The sequence below is a fragment of the Oncorhynchus nerka genome, unplaced genomic scaffold, assembly GCF_034236695.1.
Source record: "Oncorhynchus nerka isolate Pitt River unplaced genomic scaffold, Oner_Uvic_2.0 unplaced_scaffold_1518, whole genome shotgun sequence".
NCBI classification, from domain to species: domain Eukaryota; kingdom Metazoa; phylum Chordata; class Actinopteri; order Salmoniformes; family Salmonidae; genus Oncorhynchus; species Oncorhynchus nerka.
In genome coordinates this window covers 17765-38364 of record NW_027039798.1, presented here as the reverse complement: position 1 = coordinate 38364, position 20600 = coordinate 17765, and the positions used below count along the sequence as shown (strand labels likewise).

General features: G+C 42.9%; 1 protein-coding gene across 1 annotated transcript in view; it reads left to right on the top strand.

Annotated features, from left to right (window-relative positions):
* LOC135568523 (catenin alpha-2-like) overlaps nucleotides 1-20036 on the top strand; it is a 51653-nt gene extending 31617 nt beyond the window's left edge. Inside the window, 3 exon segments of the mRNA XM_065015314.1 lie at nucleotides 14643-14824; nucleotides 19939-20004; nucleotides 20006-20036. Of these exon segments, the coding sequence (XP_064871386.1) occupies nucleotides 14643-14824; nucleotides 19939-20004; nucleotides 20006-20036 (279 nt within the window).
* The last annotated feature ends 564 nt before the right edge of the window (nucleotides 20037-20600 follow it).

The following is a 20600-nucleotide window of genomic DNA, read 5'->3' as shown; positions in this document are numbered from 1 at the left end:
TGGGGCCCCAGTGTTGAGGATCAGCGGGGTGGAGATGTTGTTACCTACCCTCACACCTACCCGCACATCTAGCCACTGGGATTTTTGCCCATTCTTCAAGGCAAAACTGCTCCAGCTCCTTCAAGTTGGATTGGTTCCGCTGGTGTAAAGCAATCTTTAAGTCATACCACAGATTCTCAATTGGATTGAGGTCTGGGCTTTGACTAGGCCATTCCAAGACATGTAAATGTTTCCCCTTAAACCACTCGAGTGTTGCTTTAGCAGTATGCTTAGGGTCATTGTCCTGCTGGAAGATGAACCTCTGTCCCAGTCTCAAATCTCTGGAAGACTGAAACAGGTTTCCCTCAAGAATTTCCCTATATTTAGTGCCATCCATCATTCCTGCAATTCTGACCAGTTTCCCAGTCCCTGCCAATGAAAAACATTGCTGTTCTGGGGATGGTATTCTCAGGGTGATCAGAGGTGTTAGGTTTGCGCCAGACATAGCATTTTCCTTGATGGCCAAAAAGCTAAATTTTGTCTCATCTGACCAGAGTACCTTCTTCCATATGTTTGGGGAGTCTACGACATGCCTTTTTTTTCTTTAAGCAATTTATTTTTCTGGCCACTCTTCCGTAAGTCCAGCTCTGTGGAGTGTATGACTTTAAGTGGTCCTATGGACAGATACTCCAATCTCTGCTGTGGAGCTTGGCAGCTCCGTCAGGGTTATCTTTGGTCTCGTTGTTGCCTCTCTGATTAATGCCCTCCTTGCCACCTTGTGAGTTTTGGTGGATGACCCTCTCTTGGCAGGTTTGTTGTGGTGCCATATTCTTTCCATGTTTTAATAATGGATTTAATGGTGCTCTGTGGGATGTTCAAAGTTTTGGATATTTTTTTATAACCCAACCCTGATCTGTACTTCTCCACAACTTTGTCCCTGACCTGTTTGGAGAGCTCCTTGGTCTTCATGGTGCCACTTGCTTGGTGGTGCCCCTTGATGCGTGGTGTTGCAGATTCTGGGCCTTTCAGAATAGGTGTATATATACTGAGATAATGTGACAGATCATGTGACACTTAGATTGCACACATGTGGACTTTATTTAACTAATTATGTGACTTCTGAAGGTAATTGGTTGCACCAGATCTTATTTAGGGGCTTCATAGCAAAGGGGGTGAATATTCAAAACTTTTTAAAACATGTTATTTTTTAAATTTCACTTCACCAATTTGGACTATTTTGTGTATGTCCATTACATGAAATCCAAATAAAAATCCATTTAAATTACAGGTTGTAATGCAACAAAATAGGAAAAACGCCAAGTGGGATGAATACTTTTTTCAAGGCACTGTACATGCAAAAAAGCACACACGCACACACACAGAGAGACACACACACACACATATTCCCCCTCCCTAGCTGTCTTCTAACACAGTGATTGGATAACACTGTTGATAGGTCAGCCATAAAATTGAACTCACTAGTGTCTGGGCAGTTTATTTCAAATGAAACAAATTCAAGTAATTCCGCAATGCCCCTGCCTGTGAAGAAACCTGGAAAGCGCCGTTCCTAATCCCCGCCGAGCCGCTGAGTGTATTGGGCACGTGCTCTATAGTGCCACTGCACTAAGCTCCCAAGGCCCGCTCTTGTTGTTATCAGTAAGCAGAGGAAGGGATTTTTGGATAAGTGAATTCTGGAGAGCGGGAGAAGAAAAAAAGGACCCTCACCTAGTACCCCCCCCCCCCTCTCTCCTATTATGACATCCCAAATGGCCCCTGTGTTTCTTTGTAAAGCTCCATTGAGAAAGTTTGAGCACTTTTAACTAACCTTTTGAGCCGCCATCTTTATTTCATTGACAGTTGGGGTGGATTCCCTTTAATTCAGCAGAGGAATTGGAACCAGACCTGTAAAATTGTCAATACACTTTTTACAGTCGTGGTAAACACTTCATTGATAGAGGTAAGAGGTGACATATAGTTGCGTGTATTGTGCCACAATCAGGGAAATTAACTCCTAAATACTTTTGCATAAGGCTTCACTGTTTGAGGTTGTGACTCTCCAATTAGACTTGATACAGGTGTGTGACAGCCATACAGCCAGAACTGGCCCTGTTGGCAAGATAGACAAGTCAACCTTTTTCTACCTCTGCTTTTTGTCTTTTGTGTTTGCAGTTGCTAGCTGACCACGATCCTTTTTATTTCAGTTGAGTTCTTGTTTTCACTGTGGTTTTACTGATTGTCTGACACTTCCTGTGTCAGTATGATTACATGGCCTTCCAGCAAGACCAGGTCTGGTCATAGTGCCCCTGGAGAAAGGTGAACTTGGTTGGGGCAAACTTCTTTCAACTGCCTGCCTCCCTAAAGGGGGTAGCTCAAAATGTATGCCACCAAAAGACTTCACACCCCATAAGGCCTTGCTGCTGTGACCAAGTTGCAAGTGATGTTCTTGATTGGTTTATTAGCAGTGTCGCTCTCCATTTGAACATCATCAATAAAGAATGGTGCCTGAGGGGGATGGCTGCCATTTTACCAATTGTGCGATTTTGTATGTTTTTTCGCATTGTTTGTAACTTATTTTGTACATAATGTTGATGCTACTGTCTCTTATGACTCAAAACAGCTTCTGGAAATCTGAACAATGACTCACCTTGAACTGGACAAAGATTTTTCTTTAATGAGTCTGATGTGAAGGATATAATGTTGCTCCGGGACAAGGCCCAAATCCCTGTCATTCGCATGAAGAAAATAAGGAAATACAGGGGTTCAGATCAGGGTGCCTTGTGAGAATGTGTCAGCGAGTGAGTAACCTGCCACTACCATTCATTCCATTAGCCAACGTGCAATCACTGGAGAATAAACTGGATGAGCTCCGCTCGAGACTATCCTAGACTATCTTATGTTGCACCTAGTCGTGGCTGAACTACGACACGGATAATATACAGTTGGCTGGGTCTTCTGTGGATCGGCAGGACAGAACAGCTATGTCCGGTAACATGAGGGGTGGGGGTGTGTGTCTATTTGTCAATAACAGCTGGTGCGTGATGTCTAAAGGTATTGCTGGCCACTTTTCGCTCTAAAGTACGTTCATCTCTAGGAGACAGAACGCGTCTCCTTCCTGAGCGGTATGATGGCTGTGTGGTCCCATGGTGTTTATACCTGCGTACTATTGTTTGTACAGATGAACGTGGTACCTTCAGGCATTTAGAAATTGCTCCTAAGGATGAACCAGACTTGTGGAGGTCAATTTTTCTTCTGAGGTCTTGGCTGATTTCTTTCGATTTTCCCATGACGTCATGCAAAGAGGCACTGAGTTTGAAGGTGGGCCTTGAAATACATCCATAGGTACACCTCCAATTGACTCAAATTATGTCAATTTGCCTATCAGAAGCTTCTAAAGCCATAACATAATTTTCTGGAATTTTCCAAGCTGTTTAAAGGCACTGTCAACTTAGTGTATGTAAACTTCTGAACCACTGGAATTGTGATACAGTGAGTTATAAGTGAAATAATCTGTCTGTAAACAATTGTTGGAAAAATGACTTGTGTCATGCACCAGGTAGTCCTAACCGACTTCCCAAAGCCATAGTTTGTTAACAAGAAATTTGTGGAGTGGTTGAAAAACGAGTTTGAATGATTCCAACCTAAGTGTAGGTAAACTTCCGATTTCAACAGTATCATGTAGATTCAATCTACAACTAGAATAGCTGTATGTAGAACTAAATCCAGTAATGACCTAAATGTTTGGATGTTCAATTGTAGAAGCAGAACATATAGATGCAGAACAATGTAAAAGTTGATGTGGGCTACTTGATTATGGCTGTAAGTGTGTGCGCGTAAATGTTGAATGATCAGTAAAATTCAAAATGAGGGGCAATGGTTTAGAGCTACAAGAAGATACATTGAAAGGTATGGTCATGTGGTCGTGAAAGTGTTGAAATCTCCCAAAAACTGTATGCAAATATGTTTCTAGCTCCAAAACGTAATATTTAAGTATTGAATTCAGATGTATAGAGGAGTGATGAGTAAACTCAATGAATCATTTAACAGGTTACGCAGATCCAATATTATTGCAATACACCTCGGTGTACGGGTTGGCGCTTCCACAAACGCCTTGAAAATAAATGTCAAGATACATGTCTTAGAGGCTGCCAATTCACACACAATCGTTGGGCCCAAAACTGGTCATACATTGGTTGACATGGGAAGATCCCCAGTCGTCACTGCAACCGGTAATTATAGAGCTCACCGTTGAAAACTCAACTCGGCAACAACAAAGAAATTTCCCTTTTTCAGTACCCTGTCTTTCAAAGATAATTCGTAGATCTTCATTTTCAACACTGTTTCCAATGCTTGCTCAATGAACCATAAACAATTAATGAACATGCACCTGCAGAACGGTCGCTAAGACACTAAAAGCTTACAGACGGTAGGCAATTAAGGTCACAATTATGAAAACACTAAAGAGGCCTTTCTGTTGACTCTGAAAACACCAAAAGAAAGATGCCCAGGGTCCCTGCTCATCTGCGTGAACGTCCCTTAGGCATGCTGCAAGGAGGCATGAGGACTGCAGATGTGGCCAGGGCAATAAATTGCAATGTCCGTACTGTGAGACGCCTAAGACAGCGCTACAGGGAGACAGGACGGACAGCTGATCATCCTCACAGTGGCAGACCACATGTAACAACACCTGCACAGGATCGGTACATCTGAACATCACACCTGCGGGACAGGTACAGGATGGCAACAACAACTGCCGAGTTACACCAGGAACGCACAATCCCTTCATCAGTGCTCAGACTGTCCGCAATAGGCTGAGAGAGGCTGGAATGAGGGCTTGTAGGCCTGTTGTAAGGAAGGTCCTCACCAGACATCACTGGCAACAACATCACCTATGGGCACAAATTCACAGACGCTGGACCAGACAGGACTGGCAAAAAAGTGCTCTTCACTGATGAGTCATGGTTTTGTCTCACCAGGGGGTGATGGTCGGATTCACGTTTATTGTCGAAGGAATGAGCGTTACACCGAGGCCTGTACTTTGGAGCGGGATCGATTTGGAGGTGGAGGGTCCGTCATGGTCTGGGGCGGTGTGTCACTGGACTGAGCTTGTTGTCATTGCAGGCAATCTCAACGCTGTGCGTTACAGGGAAGACATCCTCCTCCCTCATGTGGTACCCTTCCTGCAGTCTCATCTTTACCTGACCCTCCAGCATGACAATGCCACCAGCCATACTGCTCGTTCTGTGCGTGAATTCCTACAAGACAGGAATGTCAGTGTTCTGCCATGGCCAGCAAAGAGGCCGGATCTCAATCCCATTGAGCATGTCTGGGACCTGTTGGATTGGAGGGTGAGGGCTAGGGCCATTCCTCTCAGAAGTGTCCGGGAACTTGCAGGTGCCTTGGTGGAAGAGTGGGGTAACATCTTACAGCAAATCTGGTGCAGTCCATGAGGAGGAGATGCACTTCAATACTTAATGCAGCTGGTGGCCACACCAGATACTGACTGTTACTTTCGATTTTGACACCCCCCTTTGTTCAGGGGCACATGATTCCATCTCTGTTAGTCATATGTGTGTGGAACTTGTTCAGTTTATGTCTTTGTTGAATCTTGTTATGTTCATACAAATATTTACACGTTAAATTTGCTGAAAATAAATGCAGTTGACAGTGAGAGGAGTTTACTAATGTTGAACATTATGTTTAACGGAAAGCTAACATGGTATTTTAAAATAGATGGTTCGATCTGGTCAACTCAGGTTTCACAATGTCTTGGTCAACGACGTCACTGGTCTGGAATTAGCAGCTAGAGGAATTTCTCTGTTAGTTTATCCGCCGTCGTTTTCAGTGTGGTTTCGGTTTCTGTAAGGAGTGAGGATTTCAACACAGTACATACATTCTGCTGATTCACACAGTGCATGCATATACTGTAATTTATAAAATATACTGAATAAATATATTGGGGAAATATTGGATTATAATAATTGAGAATAGATCTAGGTTTTCAAAAAGTATGTCAAGTATTTTATTGAATTAATGAGCAACACCGGAGAGAGGATGATGAGGAATTCACACACCTCACGTAGGCTTTATTCTTACCAGGAGATAGTGTGCAGCTAACGACATTTTAACCAGATTATTTGCTACAGGGAAGGACTACCTGAACTTGTCCAATAAGAACACTTGTTTTTGTTTTCTGTTGCAAAACATTCTGCTATGGTGTGCATTAATGAATAGACCCCATGCTCTTCACTATCATGGCAGTGTCCACCTGCTCCGCTGGCACCCTGTATAATTAGAGATCAGTGAATAATAGATCTGGCGGGTGAGGGAATGCTAATGTCTGACCCCTGACTGTGGGGGTCCGTGGCGGCGGGGTGCCGAGGCGTCGCTCACGGTCAGGATGGGGCCGTCTCTCTCTCTCTCGGTGTATGCACTAATCTGTCAGGATTGATTCCACTTGGAGTTTAATACAGGACTTCTTCCCACCTGCCCTCTGGTTGGCTGCTCAGTCTCACATTAAATGTGATATTTAACAGAGCGTGTCTGTATTCAGTGTCTATAAAGAGTGCAACAGGAGAAAGCTTCCGCTGTGGATTTTCCCTCTTGACTTGTGATGTTGGTTCCTGTCGGGTTTAATTACAGACCGACACTGCCGTGTGTTTACGTTTTACCTGCGGCCGTTCTCACCCACCCATGTTGTTGTTTATGAGGATCGGCGTCATGTTGTATGGTGTGTGTTTTGAAACAGAGCAGCTGAACAAAATCTAGCTGCACTCAACACTGTAGGGTTTAGGTTTTGTTTGTGTGTTTGCATTGGTTTAAACAGAGAGGACGAGTTGAAGCGAGAGGGATAACTCTGCCCAAAATCTGTCTTCTCCAGTGGTTGGCGTATTTTCTACTCGCCACGCGATTCGTATTTGTAAGGAGATAAATGAGTTTGCTCAACAAAGATATAAAAGCTTATTTGCTACATGAGTTTATTTCATCGGATATACGTTTTGTAATGCTTAGGTTGTTACGAGTGTACTGATATAAGTAGGACACGTGACATCCCGGTATCTTTGAGAAAAAAAACACTTTATTTCAGAGTTGTGCTGTTAGTGCTATCCGGGATCCTTGCGACATACCCTACCTTAACCATAACCGGTACTTTAACCATGTCAAATTTCAACTTCAATTGGTTAGGTATGTCCCAAGGATCCCGGATAGCAAGGACCGTTGTGGTTGTTCACACAGGTATCTGCCCTCTCATTAGCTAGAATGGTCTCACCTGACTTTTCACACTTTTGTTTTAGCCCTGAACAAGCATATCTGAGTCATCTAATTGGTTGACAAGTTGAATCAGGTGTGCTTCCTCTGGAATAGATCAAATACAGCCTTATACTCAGCTGGCCCCTCCCTGGATTTTGTGTTAAATACTCTACAACAAAGCTTTCTTAGTGTCCAACAAGCTTTCTTTAACCTAATTCTGAACACCTCCAAAACAAAGGTTATGTGGTTTGGTAAGAAGAATGCCCTTCTCCCCACAGGTGTGATTACTACCTCTGAGGGTTTAGTGCTTGATGTAGTCACCTCATACAAGTACTTGGGAGTATGGCTAGACGGTGCACTGTCCTTCTCTCAGTACATATCAAAGCTGCAGGCTAAAGTTAAATCTAGACTTGGTTTCCTCTATCGTAATCGCTCCTCTTTCGCCCCAGCTGCAAAACTAACCCTGATTCAGATGACCATCCAACCCATGCTAGATTACGGAGACATAATTTATAGATCGGCAGGTAAGGGTGCTCTCGGGCGGCTAGATGTTCTTTACCATTAGGCCATCAGCTTTCCCTGGTAGTCTAATGGTTAGGATTCGGCGCTCTCACCGCAGTGGCCCGGGATCGTTTTCCGGTTAGGGAATGAATACATTTTTGGGGGAGGCAGGTAGCCTAGTGGTTAGAGCATTGAGCCAGTAACCCGAAAGGTTGCTAGATCGAATCCCGAGCTGACAAGGTAAATATCTGTTGTTCTGACACTGATCAAGGCACTACTGTTCCTAGACCATCGTTGTAAATATGTGTTCTTGAAACTTCTTAGGGATTCAATTTTCGCCTAAAATGACATACCCAAATCGAACTGCCTGTAGCTCAGGCCCTGAAGCAAGGACATAGGTAGCATTTGAAAGGAAACACAAATGTGAATTGAATGTAGGAGAATATAACACAATAGATCTGGTAGAAGAAAATACACCATATTTGAAATGCAACAGAAAGGTCCCACATCTAGCCATCACTCTGGTTGTAGTTGGGTCCACAAATGGCAGCAGTGTATGTGCAGCTATTGGCTGTCATAAAAGTCGCTGGAAATTGCTAAATGACGTCATTACCTAATTTGCATAATTGGCCATGTGCATGTCATTGTGATGGATGCTGTAGGAGAGAGGAATAACGTCGTGGGAGAGACTCATTTTGTAAAAAAACACCATAAATATGTTTAGAACAAATTTACTTTCTGTCGATTCTTGTTTGTTTCATGTCACAACTCCAACCCTCCTCCTTTATCCGAGCTTGGGACCACTAAAAGTGACCCAAAAGAGACACTCTGGCGGAGTTACTTAGTTTTTTATTTAAAAAATGTGTAAAGTTTTTTGTTTCGTTTTCTTAATTTGGTTTGGTTTTTAACCTTATGGTCCACTTAGGAGCCTACAACAACACAGTAAAACATGAACATTTTTAACCATACATTTTTTAAACATTTTTTGTTTACAATCTACATTAACAATCTAAATGGACCTAAAAGAGACAATAGAAAAAACTGTCAATGGCAATGTGAGAATGATGGTAACTAGTCTGGCTCTAATTCAGGTAAAAAAAAAAATTCCAGACTCCACACACACACACACACACACACAGGCTGTGCTGGCTCACAGACAGAGTGGGTCATCGTCAGTTTGGTCAAGGCTCTCTATGGCAGGTTCAGCAACTGAGGGAGCTGACTTAACTGAGTAGCAGCTGATGTGCCAAAAAGCTGCAAAACATTATCAGGCAGCTGGTGCTCATAGCAAGCCTCACCAGACAGCTTCAGTCCATATCGAATGTACAGGATGGAGTTAAGGGTCTGCAAGGACATCCGATTTCTAAGTTTGCTTTTTACCACACTCATCTGGCTGAATACTCTCTCGACTTCAGCATTGGACTGTGGCAAGGACAACACAGACACAGCAGCCATGGCAAGCTCTTGAAACGGGTTGATATCAGCTGCATCCCTGAACTTCCAAATTTCACTCCAGAAGCCCAGTGTGTTTTTTGTCTCATTCCATTTACTAAGATGGATGGCACGCCATTGCTGGACAATCTTGTCTATCTCTTCAGGGGAGAAGCCAAGGAGAGTGGCTATTTTTTCTATTTCTCCAGGGCTCTTATTGTTTCCTCCCATTGAAAACTGACATGTACTGCAATGCTTCGATGTTGTCCGGCAGTCTCACCCTCAACTCATTAGTGAGGGAGACGGTGAAGGCTACACACCGTTTTCGGACATTGTTTTCATCTTCAGGTGCAAGGTGGAGCTCAGCTGCCTTTGACTCAAAAAGGTAACCAAGGTACGGTTTGGGACTGATGTATCCATCTATTGGCCCTTTGAGTACATCAACATTTGCCAGTGGATTCAGCACCCTGCTGCTCACAGACTTGATCAGGCTAACCAAGCTGTCAAGTAGCTTAAGAGGCTCTACTTGCTCTCCCTCAAAAGCCTTGATGGCCAACTGTACCTCACCCAAACATACAATATGTTTTGAGGATCACTGTACATGGAGTATAAAACCTAGCCAAGCTCCTCCCACTGGTTCAAAATGCATGAAACCGTGGGTTCAATGAGAGCCAACGTGTGGCACACACCTTGGTTATCTGTAACGGTTTCTCCCACAGTTGATGGTCTCATATATGGCCTTGTAGGCCTCTCTGCGCTTTGGAGACACTGAAAAACAGTTATAAGTCTCTCGTACCAAGTACTCCACACTACGGGGATGGTGACATTGGAAGCAGGACTTACAGCAAGCTGCAGACCAGATATTTGATGCCATACTCCTCCTTCAGTACTTTATGGACCCCATTATTAATCCCCGTCATAACAGAGGCATTGTCAGTCCCTATCCCCAGGAGTTTCTTTTTCTCGAGGAAAACCACAACAGCACGGGCTATAGATTTGGCATCTCCTCCCTCCAACTCAACAAGCCCCAGAAATAATTGATACAATTGTCTGTTTGGTGTCACTAAAGTACCTTATCACAACCCTCAGGTACTTAGAAACGCTTACATCCGTGGACTCATCGAGGAGGAGGCTGAAACGCTGGTCACCCACATCTGCGACCAACTGTTTCAGAAAGAATGGTGCTAGAACACCTTTATTCATTTCTGTGCACTTTGTCCTGTGCATATTGAAGTGGGTAGCAGCAGTGGAGTCTGAGAAAGCAGCTCTACATGCTTCTCCAATGTAATCACATGCCAGCATGGAACAGTGTTCAGCGGTAACTAATGCCATTGTGGCCTCAGCCATTTTGCAGAGTCTATTTTTTTACCATAATTGGCAACTTGTTTTGGGTGGAACTGTTATAAGGCTTTGCCTTTTGAGTATGTTTTTGAGTTGTCATGTGTTTTTACATCACTAAGTTTGGTGTAGAAATCAGCCTTACAATACAGGCAGTATGCCCGCGTATCATCTATAATATTCGGCTTCAACCAGCCTTTGAATTCAGGGTGTGATTCCCACTCCTTTCTGTATTTTTGAGTGAACAGTTTAGACTGAGACATGATGAGCTAGCCAGCTAGATGTTTAGCTTATGTCACAGAGAGGCACACACACAGTGGACAAGGTGAGTAAGTGACTGAGGCTGTGTGAGTCAAATGCAGTGATTTATTTTTGTGCTGTGATTTATTTTAGACAAAGAACATTTTACATTTATATCCCCCCCTGAATGTAAGCCAGGGCGGGATCAGCCAGCGGCGGCTTCCCGCATGCTCGATTCATTTGCAGTCTGAATGCGGAGGGGTGAACGCCTCCTGCTCTGACTGCAGCTGGGAGGGACTGCTGCGTGAGGACTGGGCCGACTGTGAGTGCTTTGGGATGGGATGGGGGCCCCCCGGCAGCACCCGCTGCTCGTTGAGAAGAGTAAGAACGATACGTGCTTTCACGTCAGAGTCTCCAATAACACCAGAGGAAGCCGCTAGATTTATCGCTAGTTCATTTTTTAAAATGTGTCGCTAGAGGGTTCTGAATGTTCGCTAAGTTGGCAACACTGGGACGCCTTTATTTAACCAGGTAGGCCAGTTGAGAACAAGTTCTCATTTACAACTGCGACCTGGTCAAGATAAAGCAAAGCAGTGCAAAAAACAACAACAACACAGAGTCACACATGGGATAAACAAAAGTACAGTCAATAACAATTGATAAAGGAGGTAAGGCAATAAATAGGCCATAGTAGCGAAGTAATTACAATTCAGCAAATGAACACTGGAGTGATAGATGTGCAGATGATGATAACTGACTTGCCTAGTTAAATAAATATTGTTTTATTAAATCAGATTTCCCACCAATGCTCATTATAGGACACATCACTACACTCTATGCTCCTCTGTAAACTGGTCATCTCTGTAGACCCGTCGCAAGACCCACTGGTTGATGCTGATTTATAAAACCCTCTTTGGCCTCACTCCCCCCCCCTATGTGAGATACCAACTGCAGCCCTCATCCTCCACATACAACACCCGTTCTGACAGTCACATTCTGTTAAAGGTCCCCAAAGCACACACATCCCTGGGTCGCTCCTCTTTTCAATTCGCTGCAGCTAGCGACTGGAACGAGCTGCAACAAACACTCAAACTGGACAGTTTGATTTCAATCTCTTCATTCAAAGACTCAATCATGGACACTCATACTGACAGTTGTGGCTGCTTTGTGTGATGTATTGTTGTCTCTACCTCAGTTGTCGGTGCCCAATAATGTTTGTACCATGTTTTGTGCTGCTACCATGTTGTGATGCTACCACGTTGTTGTCATGTTGTGTTGCTACCATGCTGTGTTGTCGTGTGTTGCTGCCTTACTATGTTGTTGTCTTAGGTCTCTCTTTATGTGGTGTTGTCTCTCTTGTCGTGATGTGTGTTTTGTCCTATATTTATATTTTATTAATTTTTTTGTTTTGAATCCCTTCCCCCAGGAGGCCTTTTGCCTTTTGGTAGTCTGTCATTGTAAATAAGAATTTGTTCTTAACTGAATTGCCTAGTTAAATAAAGGTTAAATACAAATACAATAAATACATACATAGAACGGCTGCGGGTCCCCGAGGAGAGGTTTGAGAACCACTGCTTTAAACCACTACTCAAACGCCAGCCTGAGGCATGTAAACATGGGCACTTGCCCAATTCTTTCCTCCTCGACTCCTTGCCTCATGTCCTCTCTCCTTGCCTCCTCTAATCCCATTGGAGGAGAGGGTCGAGTGAAGGTCCTTGGATCTTCTCCACCGATGCGGTTTAAGAACCTTGTGAGGAGAGAGAGGACGCAAGGCATCAGAAAACACTCATTGAGAAAGAGCCCTGGTCCAGCTTGCTCTGAAACTGAAACCAGCAAGGCTCCAGTGGTGAAATGGTTCCACTTGGGCAGCACTGACAAAAGTATCATATCTGGCTCCGAGACTGTAGAGAGGGAGTGATCAGTAGGGTGACATCTGGTGCTGTGTGATTGAGAGAGCAGTGTCTGATGGCACCTAAAACACTTTTTGCCTCTCTCACGTTCTCTTTCCTTCCGTTCTGAGTTACTTTATGAGAGGAAGACGAGTCATTGGTGGTTGTTATTCTCTTCCTCACACCTCCATGGGTGAAAGGTGATACACGGTCACGCTGAGCTCATCCTGCCGGTCACCCCCACACCAGCTTTACTGTGAAAGAAATGTGGGATGTAGACAGACAAAACGGACGGAGGAGAGAGGGGAGAGGAGAGAAAAAGAGGCAGAGTGGGGGGGGGGGTTATTTCTTAATGAGACCACTGATGCTTATAAAGACAGTCTACGTGTTATGGCGAGAGTTTATAGGCTGTGCATGGAAAACCTTGCTTCCGGGGTCCCTACCTCACATCTCCTCCAATGAGCTTTGAGAGGGAGCTGAGAAATCGAGGAAAGGATGGAGTAGGAAATCATTAAGCATAGAGTTTACTGTACACTATAAAAATTGAAATCTAAGCAAACCTAAATATCTTATATTGAGTGATAATTCACCTAAATGTTTTATTTTTTTCTTACCAAGCTAAATTATCTAACGTCAGTGGCATATTGTTTGGTTAAAATAAGCAAAACTAAGCATTAATATAAGTCATTTATCTTATTTCAAGATTTCTTCAAGATATTTTGTCTTAAGGTAAAATATCAAAATATCTTGAAATTGTCACGCCCTGACCGTAGATTGCTTTGTATGTTTCTATTTTTAGTTTGGTCAGGGTGTGATGTGGGTGGGTATTCTATGTTGTAGGTCTAGGTTTTCTGTTTCTAAGTGTTTGGCCTGGTATGGTTCTCAATCAGAGGCAGCTGTCTATCGTTGTCTCTGATTGAGAAACCATATCTGTAACCTGTTCTCCCATTTTGAGTTGTGGGTGATTATTTTCAGTTTCAGTGTTTGCACCATACGGGACTATTTCGGTTTTTCATTTATTCTCTTGTTCTTTTGTATTCTGTATTCATTCTTGATTAAAAGGTGTTATGGATACGTACCACGCTGCATTTTGGTCCTCCTCTCCTTCCACCAACAAAAATAGTTACAGAAATAAGATAAATTACTTGTATTAAGCCTTAGTTTTGCTTATTTTAACTGAACGATCTGCCTTTTTTAGGTTAAAATAAGCACAATTATTTGCAAATAATGTTAGATAATTTAGCTTGGTAAGAACAAAAACACATTTTAAGTGAATTATTACTCAATATATAGATATTTAGGCTTGCTTAGATTTTCACTTTTGCAGTATAGGAAGGGCGAGGTTAAGAACAATATCAACCATGCAATGGATACTTCATCTTTCCTTTCCTTCTCTGTTTTGGATCAATATTACAAACCTAATAGAGCCCGACTTACTCTTCTCCCCTGCACTCACCTCAGAACGTTGAACAAATACATTATTCATTGACTGGTATAAGAAGTAAAGTAATTAGACATTTATCTCACAAATAATATCGGACCCTCTACTGTGCTGGTGACCTTGCTTAGAAATGTATGCAATCTCAGACTTGCCTCGATTGGCTATGGCAAGAGAGCAAAATGTATTATCATAGCAAAATGAGCAGAGGAATGGATTTTTCTCTTCGCGGGTATAAGATGTCAATGGGTTTTGGGAGCGCTGGTTGATTAATCGCCAAGGTTATAACTTAGGAAGTCTTTCAGAAGGGCAAAGTCAAACGCTTATATCTATTCTCGTTGAGTATACTAAGGGATATATCCTCAAAGTGGCAGCCCGCTAAATATTTTAAGATCAATTGATGCTTAATCTTCAGTGTTTGTTGTATCAAAGTTAGCCTTTTCACTGCCCGTGTTAAATTGTTTGATTATTCCTTCTCTCTCTCTCTGTCTCCACTCCTTCTCTTCCTCCTCTTTTTTTGACTCCCTACTCACCTTCCTCTACCTCCTCCTACCCCTTCCTCCTCCTACCCCTCTCAGGCCATCATGGCCCAGCTGCCTCAGGAGGAGAAGGCGAAGATCGCCGAGCAGGTGGAGAGCTTCCGGCAGGAGAAGTGCAAGCTGGATGCCGAAGTGGCCAAGTGGGACGACAATGGCAACGACATCATCGTCCTTGCCAAGCAGATGTGCATGATCATGATGGAGATGACGGACTTCACCAGGTACAGTAACAATGTGGCTAAAGAGAACCTAGTTGAAGTGACTGGTATTCCTTATGAATGTCAATGTAATAGTAATAATAATAATAATGTAGAATTACTAGAATGGGTGTCACCATTCAAGTCAACAGGTTTGTTATGGGTGGACCAGTAGCCATTTGCAAATGATGCATAACAATACCATGTCAGCTATATTTGAGTGTGCCCGTAAATCATTCATTAAGTCTTGCAATGGAAACCGTTTACCATTGAAGTACCAAACGGAAGCAAACAGAACGAAACCCGGGAGGGACCTACATTAATTTAATAGAAACTATTTTATTTGAAAAACATATTCTGTTTGGAGTAAACAGTTTCTGTTGCTAAAAGGTTTTGCAAAAGACAAAACATTTTGCAACAGAATCGGAAAATGAATACACCCCTGGGGTCAATCAAGGAGGCAGCCTGGCAACAGTAAAGTAATGTTTGGTTTTGCTCAATAGAATTGGTTTATTATGTAGGATAGGATAGGATTAACTTTAATGTCCGAAGGAGAAAATTGTCCTAAACACACAGTACTGCTGTATACAAAATACACACATGTACATTACACACTTAACATAATACATACATTGCACGTTGCCCTTATCATCATACACTTCTCTTATAGCCACATACATAATACTTTGCATATTCCCTTATTCTGTCAGTGGCATACAGCTCAGCTTTGCATATTGCCGGTTAGGTATTTGATGGACATGGGAATGAAGGTGTGCTTATATCTGTACCTGTAGGAGCCCTATAGCGTCTGCCTGAGGGGGAGGAGCTGATACCAGAGTGAAGTACATGGGAGGGGATCTGAAATGTATTTTCTGCACTTGTCTGATAAACGGTCTGTTCAGAAATAGTCTGTAGGGAGGGATGTTGCCTCACACCCATGACCTTCATTGGCGGTTTGTATCAGACAGGCAATTTGAGATTCGAGTTGAACTGATAAATTGCCAAACCAGACTGTAGTTACAGTATATGTACATTATCCTAAAACAAAATATAAATGCAACATGCAACAATTTCTAAGATTTTACTGAGTTACAGTTCATATAAGGAAATCTGTCCATTGAAATAAATTCATTAGGCCCTAATCTATGGATTTCACATGACTGGTAATAAAGATACTGTATGCATCTGTTGGTCACAGATACCTTATATAAAAATAAAAAGTAGGGGGCGTGGATCAGGAAACCAGTCCCTATCTGGTGAGCCCACCATTCACCTCATGCAGCGTGACACGTCTCCTTCGCATAGTCGTTCAGGCTGTCGTGGAATGTTGTTCTCTTCAATGGCGATGCGAAGTGTGAAATGTCTGTTAAGTATGCAGGCCATGGAAGAACTGGGACATTTTCAGCATTCAGGATTTGTGTGCAGATCCTTGCGACATGGGTCCGTGCATGGGGCCGTGCTGGAACATGAGGTGATGGCGGATGAATGACATGACAATGGGTCTCAAGATGTCATCGTGGTATCTCTGTGCATTCAAATTGCCATCGATAAAATTATGCGTTCGTTTGCCCGTAGTTTATACCTTCCCATACCATAATCCCACCGCCACCATGGGGCACTCTGTTTACAAAGTTGACATCATCAAACCGCTCACTCACACGACGCCATACACATTGTCTGCAGTTGTGAGGCCAGTTGGATATACTGCCAAATGGAGTTGGCTTATGGTAGAGAAATGAACATTCAATCTCTGGCAACAGCTCTGGTGGGCATTCCTGCAATCAGCATGCCAATTGCACACGCCCTCAAAACTTGAGACATCTGTGCCATTGTGTTGTGTGACAAAACTGAACATTTAGTGTGGCCTTTTATTGTCCCCAAAACAAGGTGCGCCAGTGTAATGATCATGCTGTTTAATCAGCTTCTTGATATGCCACACCTGTGTCAGTTGGATGGATTATCTTGGCAAATGAGAAATGCTCACTGACAGGGATGTAAACAAACAAAAACATTTAACAGAAATAAGCTTTTTGTTCATGGAAAATGGAACCAACAACTTTCATGTTGTGTTTATATTTTTGCTCAGTTTAGTATTTTATATGTTCCTTACCTTCACAAATCTCCTTTGTTGTGTTAATGGGTTGCCATGTTCTGTTGTTCCCAGTTCCTAGCCATGCTAATTTGTCCTTTGTGCATTCATTTGAATTGAAGTATTACTAGTTATGAGTGTGACTAGTATCGGTATGGGTAGGATCAGCAACCACACACAGGTCACTTCGCTACAGGCTGTTCGGGCTTTTGTCACAGCCCAACACTAAATCAAATCAAACCCACATGATTAAAAAAATAACGAGCCTTTGATTGGATGAATCAAGTGCTTTAGTGGCTAGGCTGGAACAAATCGAAATCCAGGTCCTGCTATTGGTCAGGATAACAGGTGTGGACTGGGATTAGGCTGTGTAGACCAGCAGCAGCTACCTGCCATTACACATTGTTTTTCTGTAGATTAACAGAGATCCAACAGTATTTTATTCCCATTGAGTTAGACAGAATAGAATGTAGCCAAACCAGGATGATTGTGATCCTGTGTACTGTTTACAGTGTGGATGTTCTTTGGAAGGCAACAGCTTGCCTCCGAGCCCCCACCATCAGTATATCATGTCATAGCCCTGTGCTGAACCCAATGTTCCTATTGCAAGGTATGGCACTATGATTCAGTGGACAGAATATGCAAGCTCTGCAGAGCTCAAAAAGGGAAAGATTTGCTTCCCAAATGGCACTCTATTCCCCATAGAGCGCACTACGTTTGACTAAACCACTATGGGGGAATAGGGTGCTATTTGGGATGCATCCATGCAATGTCATAATGGTTAACTCTTATGGATGTGGTGTGGTGGTGATGATTGCACTGACTTTAGTCAAGTGACCCTTGTGGCGACATTTGTGGAATTGGCAAATATAATGTTGCCATGCAACTTTGATAACCAAATGGCACCCTATTCCCTATTTATTGGGATACTTTTGACCAGATCTCCATGGGCCCTTCTCAAACAGTGCATTATATGAGGAATTGGGTTTGAGATGCAGCCAATGATACATCATGCATGGATTCACAAATGCCCAATTACCATGATGTCAGCCAATACACAGTTGAAGTCGGAAGTTTACATACACCTTAGCCAAATAGGTCAGTTAGGATCAGCACTTTATTTTAAGAATGTCAAATGTCAGAATAATAGTAGAGAGAATGATTTATTTCAGCTTTTATTTTCTTTCATCACATTCCCAGTGGGTCAGAAGTTTACAATTAGTATCTGGTAGCATTGCCATTAAATTGTTTAACTTGGGTCAAACGTTTCGGGTAGCCTTCCACAAGCTTCCACAATAAGTTGAGTGAATTTTGGCCCATTCCTCCTGACAGAGCTGGTGTAACTGAGTCAGGTTTGTAGGCCTCCTTGCTCGCACACATTTTTTCAGTTCTGCCCTCAAATTATCTATAGGATTGAGGTCAGGGCTTTGTGGCGGCCACTCCAATACCTTGACTTTGTTGTCCTTAAGCTATTTTCCCACAACAACTTGGGATAGTGTTCTTCAGCTTGCAAGCATCCCCTTTTTCCTCCAAACATAACAATGATCATTATGGCCAAAAAGTTATATTTTGTTTCATCAGACCAGAGGACATTTCTCCAAAAAAGTATGATCTTTGTCCCCATGTGCAGTTGCAAAACTTATTCTGGATTTTTTATGGCGGTTTTGGAGCAGTGGCTTCTTCCTTGCTGTGTGGCCTTTCAGGTTATGTCGATATAGGACTGGTTTTACTGTGGATATAGATACTTTTGTACCTGTTTAGTCCACCATCTTCCTTTGCTGTTTTTCTGGGATTGATTTGCTCTTTTTCGCACCCAAGTACGTTCATATCTAGGAGACAGAATCGTCTCCTTCCTGAGCGTACTATTGTTTGTACAGATGAACGTGGTACCTTCACGAACTTGGAAATTGCTCCCAGAGATGAACCAAACTTGTGGCGGTCTACAATTTTCTTCTGAGGTCTTGGCTGATTTCTTTAGATTTTCCCATGATGTCAGCGGCGCTAAGTTTGAAGGTAGGCCTTGAAGTACATCCACAGGTACACCTCCAATTGACTCAAATTATATAAATTAGCCTATCAGAAGCTTCTAAAGCCATGACATCCTTTTCTGGAATTTTCCAAGCTGTTTAAGTCAACTTAGTGTATGTAAACGTCTGACCCACTGGAATTGTGATACAGTGAATTATAAATGAAATAATAATCTGTCTGTAAACAATTGTTTGAAAAATTACTTGTGTCATGCACAAAACTATAGTTTGTGAACAAGAAGTTTGTGGGTGGTTGAAAACGAGTTTTAATGACTCCAACCTAAGTGTATGTAAACTTCCGACTTCAACTGTAAGTGACTACTGCTTTATATCTGTTTTTTCAGCATGTCATCCTACAACTAGAAAACTACATCTGCCAATCTACATCAGTAGAGTAGTGATACCATATTTGGTTAAACTGTAGGCTAAGGGCTCTATTCAATCAGATCCGCTTTAGCAAGAGCAGCTGCTCACCAATTTGTCGGCTCAATGCAGTTCCGACACCGCTAAAACATCAACTAGGAGAGTGACTTGCTATCGCCGGTTAGCGCTTGATCTGATAAAACTTAGGGCTAGATCCAATCTAACCTGTTACCATATCTGTTGTGGCCTTGCCAACTCCATTGCTGTTATTGTCAAGGTAATTCCATAAGGAGTTGGCAGCGAGCAGAAACAGACTGGTGCCAATACTGATGATCTTTGAGAAAGACCTATGTTGACAGCTGTCAGCTACTAATGATAGAGCAACATGATTTGAGAAGAACGCATCTAGTTCGTCCCCACGTTTTGAGTGTTTTTGGAGCATTGTTATCTTTTTTTCAGTTTTAGGAAGCTTACTACTGGCGTTTTTTCTCTTATGCGTTATTTATTTGTGGCAGTGTGTCTTGTGAATATAAAATTGACCTTTTTTATTCTGTTAATTTTCAAGTATTTCAGAGAGTGTTGGCTGTCTGCATTTGGTAAATAAACGTTGAACTTTAAACATACTAGAACTTAAGTCCTGTTTCCCTGTGTTCCACCAGAGGCAAAGGGCCCCTGAAGAACTCCTCTGATGTCATCAACGCCGCCAAGAAGATTGCAGAGGCAGGTCAGGATGGACAAACTGGCCCGCGCCGTCTGATTGCAGAAAACACTTACCCCAGTTGTGTATGTGTCTGTGGTCAGGATAGATCCCCTTTTCAATATATTGCCATCGGCGATCGTTTCCCAAACCTCTCCTAAGCACACCTTCAGTTGGTCAACCAATCAAACCTGTAGAGGCTACTGGAATCAGCCGTGCTAGTTCTGAATACATCAAATCAATTGTGGCACTAGATGGGGCGATTCCAAGCTGAGGTTTGGGACTCAGGCTCAGACCTGTCCAGGGTGTAGAAGTTAGGGGAAGGTTAATAGAGGCTAGATTAAATTAAACCGGGCCTATGCCTTCAGGCAAGGTGGATGAGGTGTAGTATATACAGTATGGCCAACAGGGACTTGGCACCCTGTCCCCATATAGTGCTCTCAAAAAACAGTGCACTATGTAGGTAATATGGTGCCATTGGTACACCGACTTGGTGTGTTTGTTTGTGGGCAGCAATGGATCAAGGCACAGTGGGCTGTCTTGGAGCAGTGCTGGTCATCCCAATGGGACTTCCTTGCTCTATGAGAGCAGAGGGCAGGAAGCTAGGGGGCTTTGTCTGTGTCT